Source organism: Trichomycterus rosablanca, chromosome 13 (assembly GCF_030014385.1).
Source record: "Trichomycterus rosablanca isolate fTriRos1 chromosome 13, fTriRos1.hap1, whole genome shotgun sequence".
Classification (NCBI taxonomy): Eukaryota; Metazoa; Chordata; class Actinopteri; order Siluriformes; family Trichomycteridae; genus Trichomycterus; species Trichomycterus rosablanca.
In genome coordinates, this window is record NC_086000.1 from 10,278,284 (window position 1) to 10,290,164 (window position 11,881).

Genomic DNA, 11,881 nt, shown 5'->3' on the forward strand with positions numbered 1-11,881 from the left:
CATCCAATTACCCAGTTGCATTACACTTCCTCACCACTTACAGTGGGGAAAATAAGTATTTGATCCCCTGCTGATTTTGTAAGTTTACCCCCTTACAAAGACTTGAACAGTCTATAATTTTTATGGAAGGTTTATTTTAACAGAGAGACAGAATATCAACAAAAAATCCAGAAAAAAATTAAATAAAAGTTATAAATTAATTTGTATTTAATTAGGGGAAATAAGTATTTGATCCCCTACCAACCAGCAAGAATTCTGACCCCCACAGACCGGTTATGTGCACAAAAGGCACATAAATTAGTCCTGTCCCTGTATAAAAGACACCTGTAACAGAATCAGTTTCTTCCGTTCAATTCTCTCGACCACCATGGGTAAGACCAAAGAGCTATCAAAGGACGTCAGGGACAAGATTGTAGACCTGCACAAGGCTGGAATGGGCTACAAGACCATCAGCAAGAAGCTTGGTGGAAAGAGACCACTGTTGGTGCGATAATTCTACAGCGCATCCTGGTGCCATCTGCTTGCTCTTGGAGAAAACAGGATTTGTCATACTGTAACATTTCCACTGTTCTAATGTCACAGTTCTGATTTCTGTGTGCCCACTGTAGGTGCTTGAGACAATAAACAAGAGTTAGCATGGATACACAGACTGGTACTGAACAGAACGATTCAGTGCAGTGTGTGTTGTGACACATTCACCTTATCACCAGTATTCAATATAAAAATCATTAGCAATTTGAGCCACAATAGCTCTTTCGTCATTCTGTTCCAGATGCCATAGTCTCAGCCGCCCAACAACCTGTCTACGTTTGTGGTTTGTCCCTCATCAGACCACTCTTGGTGGGTACTCATCTCTGTTGCCTGTGAGCACCACTTGCTGTTTTTGAGATACTTCAACCCAGATGTCCGGCATCTTTATATTGTTCTTAATCAAAGTCAAATGTCAGTAACTACCATCAGCCCAGTATTTAATAAATCCCTGTCTGTGACTTAAATATTATGAAATAGGCAATAATATGTAAATTTCTGGTTGGTGATCCTACTGTTTTGGCTCATCTGTGCATTTTTAATATTAAATGCACTTTGACAGGTTTGAACATCTAACAATTCTTTAATTTATTTATTTTAACAATTACTTAATTCTGTTCAGGGTCACACTGGATCTGGTGCCAAATAGAAATGCTGGGCACAAGCCATAATACTTTGGCTGCGTACCAAATCGTATTCTTCTGATGACACCAGTTATACAGCACATATTATTAAGTACAGTTATATGTGGTTAGGAAAGCAGCCAAAATAATGGTCGTTAGTACATCTGTCACTTTAAGACTCTAAGAAATGTGCTTTAGGCGCTTTGGGTGGTGCTACGTTCTACTACGCTGCTAACCCTCCACAGCTGAGATCTGGGTTTGAATCTCAGCGGTGCTATTAATCAGCCGGATGACCAGTGAGCAGACTTGATCTTGGTCTTGTACCCTTGAGTATTCTACTTGTCTTTGTCTTAACCATTTTTAATTTCTGGTCTGGTCCTGATGTTTTGTCTTGGTCTTGGATTTTTTTTTGTTGGCCTAAGGCTAGTGTTTTTAGTCTTGATCTTGTTTCAATTTCAGTTGGTTTCTTTTGGTTCTGGTTTTTATGGTTCCTCGCCTTGTAATGGTTGGAACTGGTCTTGAGTCGCCATTGGTATGGTCTTGTATTTATCTATGTCTCGACTGAAATAGTCTTGACTGCAACACATGGTCTTTTTTTTATCAGTTTGCTGCAGATTAACTGTGCATCTGCCCAGAAGGCTACATTTACGCACTGTTTTGGTCATGTTTGCTAACGAATGGTCTACTGATAAGCTGTGTCCTTGATAAGACAATAAATAGCCATTTAATTAGGACTTTGTTTGAGGTATCTGTGTGGGCTATGAGAAAAGCTTTCCTTAACATATATGTTGCCACTAGATACCAAGACAAATAAGTATAACATCACTACACTGTATGTTTAAAGTTAATGATTTACCTGGGAGCTCTATCCTTCTGAACACAGCTGACTCTCTGCTAACCTTCTGAGTAGCCGAGCACATCTTTTATAATCTGCAAGTGTAAATAATGAACATTAGCATGGAAACAACATGGTAAATGCTTTACTTTGTCATTTTAATACACTTACATATGTGAAGCATATGTATAAAAATAGTAACATGATGACTATTATTTCTCCTAATAAATCACTGTACAGTTAACATGTACTGCATTGATTTTCAGAAATGTAAGAATGCACCATGTAAAATGGAATGACTTACATGCGGGTATTTTGCAGTCCCTGGTATTATGATAAAGTCTATAGAAGCGTTTGCTGCATTTGGGGCTGAAATAAAGAGGCCCTAAAATAGAGAGGGGTATTTTTTAAACTCATGCTTTGGCACATAACACTACAGCTATAGTACAGGTACAAAAAACTGGACTCTTGCTCACCTGTTAAATGTTTTATGATTTTTTCCTTCTGCCGCAAATCCCTGGGAAAGACCTCTGTCCAAAAATAAAAAAATCAACAAACTATTATTAGTAACTTATTAATTGCTTTTACATACGCTGAGAATCGAACCCAGAACTTAGTGGTGGTGGACTAGCTGTGCCACCTGAGTGTGAGCTCAATGTGTTTTATTCTGTGCCACATGTGATAATGCAGTTAAAAGATTAAAACCTACAACATGTAGCTGTAACTGTGACAGGCTTCTATTTTAATTCATGCCTTGGTGATGGTATAACAAAAGGTGGCATAGCATTTTGTTTGTTTGGATTTTAAGGTCATGTTTTACACACTTTGGTTATATTCATGACAGACACGGTAGTTACTCGTTACACAGGGTTCATAAATTTTACATCAAGTTTATATCGAAAACAGTCATAGATTTTGCATCTCCAATGCACCTCACTTGTATGTCTTTGGACTGTGGGAGGAAACCCACGCAGACACGGGGAGAACATGCAAACTTCACACAGAAAGGCCCCGGACCGCCCCACCTGGGGATCGAACCCAAGACCTTCTTGCTGTGAGGCGACAGTGCTACCCACATAGCCACTGTGCCGCCCTGCATAGTATTTTAATAACCATTTAGTAGTAAAAAATCGTTAAATTACTTTTAATTTCTATATTACTTAATAAATACTATGTTGTAATGGGGTTTAATTAATAAAAATGGTAGCATCACACCTGCCATAATCATTTTAGCACAAAATAAATTTCAGCACATCTGAGCTATTGTTATTGTTAAGGTATTACTACCACAGTAGTACCATTCTGCATCTAAGACTCATTTAAAGCTGCTTGTGAGTGAGTGACATGATGTGATTAAAGATAGACACAAAGATTAGGTAACGACATAGGAGCCGCCAGCCAGTATTTAAAAAAGGCTGAAGTCCTCTTGTGCCCAGATGAAAAAAAAAGAAAACAAGAGGATGAAAGATGAATTAATAGTTTTAGTAGTTTATAATAGTAATAGTTTATATTATACTCTATAATAGTAATAGTTAAAGTCAATATGCTTGGAGCAAAGTTATGAGCTACCTAAAAATGTTTGCTAATTTAATAAATAGCTACCTATATACAGTGTATCACAAAAGTGAGTACACCCCTCACATTTCTGCAGATATTTAAGTATATCTTTTCATGGGACAACACTGACAAAATGACACTTTGACACAATAAAAAGTAGTCTGTGTGCAGCTTATATAACAGTGTAAATTTATTCTTCCCTCAAAATAACTCAATATATAGCCATTAATGTCTAAACCACCGGCAACAAAAGTGAGTACACCCCTAAGAGACTACACCCCTAAATGTCCAAATTGAGCACTGCTTGTCATTTTCCCTCCAAAATGTCATGTGATTTGTTAGTGTTACTAGGTCTCAGGTGTGCATAGGGAGCAGGTGTGTTCAATTTAGTAGTACAGCTCTCACACTCTCTCATACTGGTCACTGAAAGTTCCAACATGGCACCTCATGGCAAAGAACTCTCTGAGGATCTTAAAAGATGAATTGTTGCGCTACATGAAGATGGCCAAGGCTACAAGAAGATTGCCAACACCCTGAAACTGAGCTGCAGCACAGTGGCCAAGATCATCCAGCGTTTTAAAAGAGCAGGGTCCACTCAGAACAGACCTCGCGTTGGTCGTCCAAAGAAGCTGAGTGCACGTGCTCAGCGTCACATCCAACTGCTGTCTTTGAAAGATAGGCGCAGGAGTGCTGTCAGCATTGCTGCAGAGATTGAAAAGGTGGGGGGTCAGCCTGTCAGTGCTCGGACCATACGCCGCACACTACATCAAATTGGTCTGCATGGCTGTCACCCCAGAAGGAAGCCTCTTCTGAAGTCTCTACACAAGAAAGCCCGCAAACAGTTTGCTGAAGACATGTCAACAAAGGACATGGATTACTGGAACCATGTCCTATGGTCTGATGAGACCAAGATTAATTTGTTTGGTTCAGATGGTCTCAAGCATGTGTGGCGGCAATCAGGTGAGGAGTACAAAGATAAGTGTGTCATGCCTACAGTCAAGCATGGTGGTGGGAATGCCATGGTCTGGGGCTGCATGGGTGCAGCAGGTGTTGGGGAGTTACATTTCATTGAGGGACACATGAACTCCAATATGTACTGTGAAATACTGAAGCAGAGCATGATCCCCTCCCTCCGGAAACTGGGTCGCAGGGCAGTGTTCCAGCATGATAATGACCCCAAACACACCTCTAAGACGACCACTGCTTTATTGAAGAGGCTGAGGGTAAAGGTGATGGACTGGCCAAGCATGTCTCCAGACCTAAACCCAATAGAACACCTTTGGGGCATCCTCAAGCGGAAGGTGGAGGAGCGCAAAGTCTCGAATATCCGCCAGCTCCGTGATGTCGTCATGGAGGAGTGGAAAAGCATTCCAGTGGCAACCTGTGAAGCTCTGGTAAACTCCATGCCCAGGAGAGTTAAGGCAGTTTTGGGAAATAATGGTGGCCACACAAAATATTGACACTTCAGGAACTTTCACTAAGGGGTGTACTCACTTTTGTTGCCGGTGGTTTAGACATTAATGGCTGTATATTGAGTTATTTTGAGGGAAGAATAAATTTACACTATTATATAAGCTGCACACAGACTACTTTTCATTGTGTCAAAGTGTCATTTTGTCAGTGTTGACCCATGAAAAGATATACTTAAATATCTGCAGAAATGTGAGGGGTGTACTCACTTTTGTGATACACTGTAGGAACAGAACAGCGCTAATGCATGTCATCAGTGTTGCACATCGTATTTAGCTGTCAGGCTGCACTTTTAATGATTGTTAAAGAACGGAGGTCTGTATCAAAATGCCACCTTTAATACAATGTCAGCTCCACGTTGGTCTGTGGCAAGCACGATTAAGTTAAAATCTAAGTAATATCTTCATATGGTATAAACATTAATAATGCACGGTTGTAGTCTACTGTGTTTCGTGACTAACATTTACTGGTCTGACATCCTCCAGAGTGAAGACTTTCAAAATGACTTAATTTATGTTATTGCATGCTTTTTTTCTAAACGAGTACAAGTGCAAACCATATATAATAACTAGGGCTGTCAAACGATTAAAATTTTTAATCGCGATTAATCTCAGAATTTCATATAGTTAATCGCGATTAATCGCATTAAAAAAAAATTCTGTGTAAATGTTATAGAAAACAAGGATTTTTAAGTGAAATGTTACAATTAAAATGGTGAACACATTTTATGCTAAATGTACTGATGTTAAAAACTGCTGGGACAAGAGAAAACTGTAAGGGAGTTTTATTCACTCACATACTAGGCAGTAAATGTCAGATTGTAGTTTAGAATTTCTCCATCAGCAAACATTGTAGATCAGCGGTGCTTTAGGTGGGATAAGGCGTAGTTATTGTAACAGACTTTTCTGTGGTTGTATTGTGACAATGGTTTGATGGCCGTTTCTACACGAAGTGAGTGTGTTTTGACCCTTTGGGGCTTCCATAGTGCATGGACTAACGTGCTCGACTCAGCTTTCCGGTATTTGGTACCTTAACAGAATAAGTTAATAAAAGTGTTCTGCTCCCGACAACTTGTGAATATAGCGTGTATTTATTTCTTTATAAGTGCATCACTACAACGCTCGGTTACATTATGTTAACAAACCGCAAATGAAAAACGGTGGCAAGTCCGACATTAAAACGTTTGTTCTACCAGTCAAGTGTCAACATGAACTAGAATTTGCGTTAACGGCACTATTATCTTTAATCGCGTTAAATTGAAATCGCGTTAATGCGTTATTATCGCGTTAACTTCGACAGCCCTAATAATAACATATACTAATATATACACCAATCAAGCATAACATTATGACCACCTTTGTAATATTGTGTCGGTCCCTCTTTTGCTGCCAAAACAGCCCTGACCCGTCAAGGCATGGAGTCTGACACCTTTCTATCAAAACCAGCATTTACTTCTTCAGCAATTTAAGCTACAGTAGCTCGTCTGTTGGATCAAACCACACGGGCAAGCCTTTGCTCCCCATGTGCATCAATGAACCTTGGCCACCCATGACCCTGTCGCCGGTTTACCACTGTTCCTTCCTTGGACCACTTTTGATAGATACTGACCACTGCAGACTGGGAACACCCCACAAGAGCTGCAGTTTTGGAGTCTAGTCATTACAATTTGGCCCTTGTCAAACTCGCTCAAATTCTTACGCTTGCCCATATTTCCTGCTTCTAACACATCAACTTTGAGGATAAAATGTTCACTTGCTGCCTAATATATCCCACCTACTAACAGGTGACGTGATGAAGAGATACAGTAATAAGTGTTATTCACTTCACCTGTCAGTGGTCATAATGTTATTACTGGTTGGTGTGTATATATAATACTTGTACTGTATTTATTTAGAATTTGTATAATGTCACATGTTTCTTTAATACTGTTTTACTGTTTAATACTGTTTTTGTTTCTAAAAGACAAAGCTTTACAGTATCTGTGTGAGTGTATCAACACACTGATTGATCAATAAATGACGCAAGGGGCACAAGCCCCAAAATCTTGCCTGGGTCACCACATTGTTCAGGGCCAGGTCTGAGCCAGACTGGCAATTTGTTATTTTGTTAGCTGTCATCCTTACTAACATGTATTAAACCATTATATGTCAATTTAACATTGCATCAACATTTGTAATTTCTAGTAAAGTCTGGTGTTATTTGTCATGGGGGTTGATTGTCAAAGCACATTTACTTAGCAGCCACTTCAAAATCATCCAATCATGCTGTTCCAATGTGATGCAGAAAACTAGGCGCATGGTGGGAACAATTCCCAAGAGGGTGACACACACTTACACCTAGGTGAAATCTGGAGTAGCCACTTTGTGACTAGAGGCAAGGATCAAACCCAGGACCTAGAGCCAGTTTACTATCTGCACCTGTTAGTCATCCATATACTTTTTTAATGCCAATTTTACATTTTGATTTGATTAATTTTGTGCATGACACTCAAAGGATTCAAAATCAATTTGTATTTAGTAGTCCAGGGTGGCAAAGTGGTGCAGCAAGTCAGCAAGTACTGTGGGTGCTACGCATCATTTAGGCTGGCTGAGGCTTGGGTTTTGATCACTTTCTGTGATGAGTGTTTTGGATGTCCGTATGTGTTTCCTCCAGGTACTCTGGTTTCCATTGGCCTCTCAAAACAGGTGGATTGGCTGCTTCAAGTTGCTCCTAGATGTGAGCTGTGCCCTATCCATGGTGAATTTTTGACCTGCACACAGTGTTGCAGGACTCTAACCACAATTTAGTGGTTACTACAATTAAAGTAAAGTCTCATTAAGATACGTTACTGTGTTTGAATTTCTAATTTCATTATTAACATGTTTTAGTTGTATTTAAGACATGTATATGAAGCAAATCTGTATGGACTAATGCTGGGCTCTATAAACTCAGCATAGGGTGATCGTTTTTTCCTACACTTTGTATCCATCAAAATTACAGAACACAGTGGTCTTTTGCCAGCCAAACTAGCCCAACGTATATGGGCACAGCAAAGCTTCCAGCTGTAGTAAATATTAATAATTGCTAAAGAGGAATTAGAAAATTGCCACAAATTGAATAACAGTATAAAACTTCATACACCAATAGATGACCAATTCTGGTGTATATTTTAATCCAGCATCTGTAAAAAGTAAATGAGTAAAATAAATGAGTAATGACGAACTGAATTGTCAGACTTTTTCCAGACAAAAGTATATTTGTACTTTTATCATCAACCATTTAGTCTATTTAGTCCATAGTATATCATCAATCATTTAGTCACAAACAAAGAACAGAAAATCAGTAAAATATCTACAGTACCAGTCAAAAGTTTGGACACACTTTCTCATTCCTGTGGTTTTTCTAGATTTTTTTTTTTTTTTCTACATTGTAGATTAATAATGAAGACATCCAAACTATGAAGGAACACATATGGAATTATGTAGTAAACAAAAAAGTGTTAAACAAACCAGAATATGTTTTATATTTTATATTCTTTAAAGTAGCCATCTTTTGCTTTGATGACAGCTTTGCACACTTTTTGGCATTTTCTCAATCAGCTTCATGAGGTAGCCACCTGGAATGGTTTTCAATTAATGTTTGTGCCTTGTCTAGAGTTAATTTCTGGAATTTCTTGCTTTTTTAATGTGTTTGAGACCATCAGTTGTGCTGTGCAGAGGTAGAGTTGGTAAAATATAAAACATATTCTGGTTTGTTTAACATTTTTTGTTCACTACATAATTCCATGTGTTCCTTCATAGTTTGGATGTCTTCAGTATTAATCTACACTGTAGAAAATAAAATTAATCAAGAAAAACCACTGAAGAGAAGTTGTGTCCAAACTTTTGACTGGTACTGTAGACTGGCATGACTTACATGCCTTTACCAGTGTAACTTCTATTACGGCGCTTACAGGTAGTCCAGAATGCAGCAGCAAGGTTACTAATACCAAGGAAAGAAACCATATTACACCCGTCCTTGCCTCACTACATTGGCTGCATGTTCAGCACAGGATTCAGTTTAAAGTGCTTTTATTTGTTTTTAATGCGCTTAATGGTCAAGCCCCGGCTTATCTCAGTGGTATGCTTTCTCCTGCAACCACACAGCGATCTTTGAGATCAGCCACTCAGAACTTGTTGACTGTTCCTAGGGCTTGTTTGAAGCTAAAAGGTGATCGTGCATTTGCAGTTTATGCTCCGAGGCTATGGAACACTCTACCTCCTAATATTCGACAAGCACCTTCGGCCACTGTTTTTAAATCACTCCTAAAAACATACCTTTATAAGCTGGCATTTGAACAGTGAGGAGCCGTGGTAATTATAATTGTTTAGTCTATTTTTTATCTGTTTTATCTTCTCTCTTACTCTTATTTGTGTTTTTATTTGGTTTTACTTTTTTAACATGATGTTGTCTTATGTATGCTTGTTCGATGTACAGCACTTTGGTCAACGTAAGTTGTTTTAAGAGTGCTTTATAAATAAAATTTACTTACTTACTTACTTACTTACTTTGTTTATAACTATGAAAATCGTTCACAAATAAGTTTGTGGGTTCCACAGCTATGACAGCCAGAGAGAAAACTACGACAGTTGGTGCCTTTTTAAATATTGGGCGGCACGTTGGCTCAGTGGGTACAAGCCTCACAGCAAGAAGGTCCTGGATTCGATCCTGGACCCCCAGGTGGGTCGGTCAGGGTCCTTTCTGTGTGGATTTTCTGTGGGTTTCCTCCGGGAGCTCCGGTTTCCTCCGACAGTCCAAAGACATGCAAGTGAGAAACTTGTGAACTGATGAATCTTGTGTAATGAGTAACTACCGTTTCTGAATGTAATGAATGTAACCAAGAGTGTAAAACATGACGTTTAAATCCCAATAAATAAATAATTCACTTTTTTTATATTACAGAAGTGAAATAAAAATATTAAGTACACAAGAGAGGTTTTTAAGAGTCCTTACCTAGGATTTGGTCGTGCTGATGAGACTTGTTAACCTCGTTCCCCTCAGTTGTTACTATACTGTAGTCCTTTTTACCGGATAGCGTTGGCTCAGGCTGATGCTCGGCTCCTCTCCCTCCGTCCGCGAGCAGCTGCAGCAGGGTGCACGAGCCTCCGCTCATCACCATCACCAACATCAGCAGCAGCAGTAGAGCCGGGGTGCCGGTGTCGGGAGCGCGCAGGACGCTCATGCTGACGCGCAACCCCGCGGTGGCCCGCTCAGCTCTGAGCCCTGACTGAAAACAAAAAATGACACCATAGAGTGCTGAGAGGCTCCTCTGGAGAACCACGACGCAACAACAACAACACGAGTTCTGTAGGTGTAATTAATGCGCGCTTGGCACTGCCAAAGTTTATTTAGCACTGACACGCGAAAAGCTGAAGGAATGAGTCGAAGGAATTCAGGCTTTATTTAGTTACACACGACAGTGGCTTTGCTCTACACCTTTACCTGGTATGAAGTGCCACGAGCCAATGTTAGCCGCAAAACTTAGCCTTTATGCTACTTAATGACTTCTAAGGTGTCATTAAGGTGAGAGTAAACCAGATTCTTTATTTACCTCAGCAACATTAGATCACTACAAACACGACAGCCACTACAAATTGTGTGTTATTGTTTGTTTAAACGACAATTAATGTGTTTACCTGAGTAACCTGAGTAATTAGGCTACTGACAGAACTTCTATTAGCAGTAAACAGCAACATTGCAACATTGGGCGGTTTTTAAATATTTAATATAAGCGCCAGTCAGAGAAAATACACCAAGCAAATGTTTGATGAGCATGTAGGCTAACATAGTAAAGACTACCATTGTAATTAAGTCAATGAAGTCCTTTAACAGTGGTGTACCCGACAATGTATTGATGTCTGATATCACCAACAGTGTTCCATACAGCGCGCTGGACTGTTTGCTTCTTGTTGTTAATTTGACTATTTAAAATTACACACATAAGTTGTTAAATTACACGATTGACGCCATTAGTCCGTCCTCAGTGACATGTAGACCAAGTTATTAAAAAAGTGCGTGAAATTATTCACCATGCGGGATACCACGACCTAACCAATACTACTGTATGGATTTCTGTTATCACTAACAGTGTTCCATACATCACGCCAGTGTATGAACATTTGCTTTCGTTTTTAATTTGACCGGTCAAAACTAAAAAAGTAAGAGTATAAGGCAAATAAGACCCTACCCTGATGATTGAGATCATTAGTACTGTATGAATGAAGTTAAATTGAAAAATGCCCACAAAATCTGTGAAATGTACGGAATACCATGATATAACGATTTCCTGGCACTATGTATGTATTACCGTTAACACTAGCAGTATGTAAAAATTAGTTTTTCATTATAAGTCAACTGGAAGAATTGAGGGCTTGAAATGTAGATAAGACCCTCATGTGTATTTACATGTTACCACCATGGTGGTATCTGGAAGCATCCCTAAAACACGCATGTTGCGCACGGAACCTGTTGCGCGTATTAAATATCATACTATTATTACTAATATTCTACCTGTTTTATCCGGTGTTACTGTCAGTTAGGTAGTGCTGTGGCTCCCGGTGTGGATTACTGTGTTAGTAAAGTGCAAAGTAAAGCAGGAGTCCTGAGTCGGTGTGTCCTTTCCGCAGGTAAACTCCACTCACAGGTCCTAATGCACCATAGTAAACGGTGAGCCCAGTCTCTTTTATAGGTCAACAGACGCCTCGGTCATCCGTTGAGGTGTGTAGTGTGTGTAAGTGGGCAAGTGAAGACCCACGACTTTTTATCTTCTCCACCGTCGCGTTTCTCGGTGAAGTTTGCGCCACTTTCATCCAGCATGTGTTCCCTCGCTTTTTATTGCGCGCTGCAGACG

General features: G+C 39.5%; 1 protein-coding gene across 1 annotated transcript; it reads right to left on the reverse strand.

Annotated features, from left to right (window-relative positions):
- Positions 1-2,016: 2,016 nt before the first annotated feature.
- alkal2b (ALK and LTK ligand 2b) lies at positions 2,017-11,482 on the reverse strand. The gene is made up of 5 exons (XM_063007908.1): positions 11,444-11,482; positions 9,985-10,258; positions 2,463-2,516; positions 2,291-2,371; positions 2,017-2,081 (listed from the first exon to the last, which is right to left on the reverse strand). Exons 1-5 carry the CDS (start codon positions 11,480-11,482, stop codon positions 2,017-2,019), a joined length of 513 nt encoding a protein of 170 aa, XP_062863978.1.
- Positions 11,483-11,881: the final 399 nt, after the last annotated feature.

Bases quoted from the DNA above. Each gene is read 5' to 3' on its own strand.
- alkal2b (XM_063007908.1), bottom strand. From the start codon at position 11,482: ATGCGTGTTTTAGGGATGCTTCCAGATACCACCATGGTG. The intron at 10,259-11,443 runs GTAACATGTAAA...TTTTGTTTTCAG, and splicing joins TTCCAGATACCACCATGGTG to TCAGGGCTCAGAGCTGAGCG. The intron at 2,082-2,290 runs GTAAGTCATTCC...TTACACTTGCAG, and splicing joins GGACTGCAAAATACCCGCAT to ATTATAAAAGATGTGCTCGG.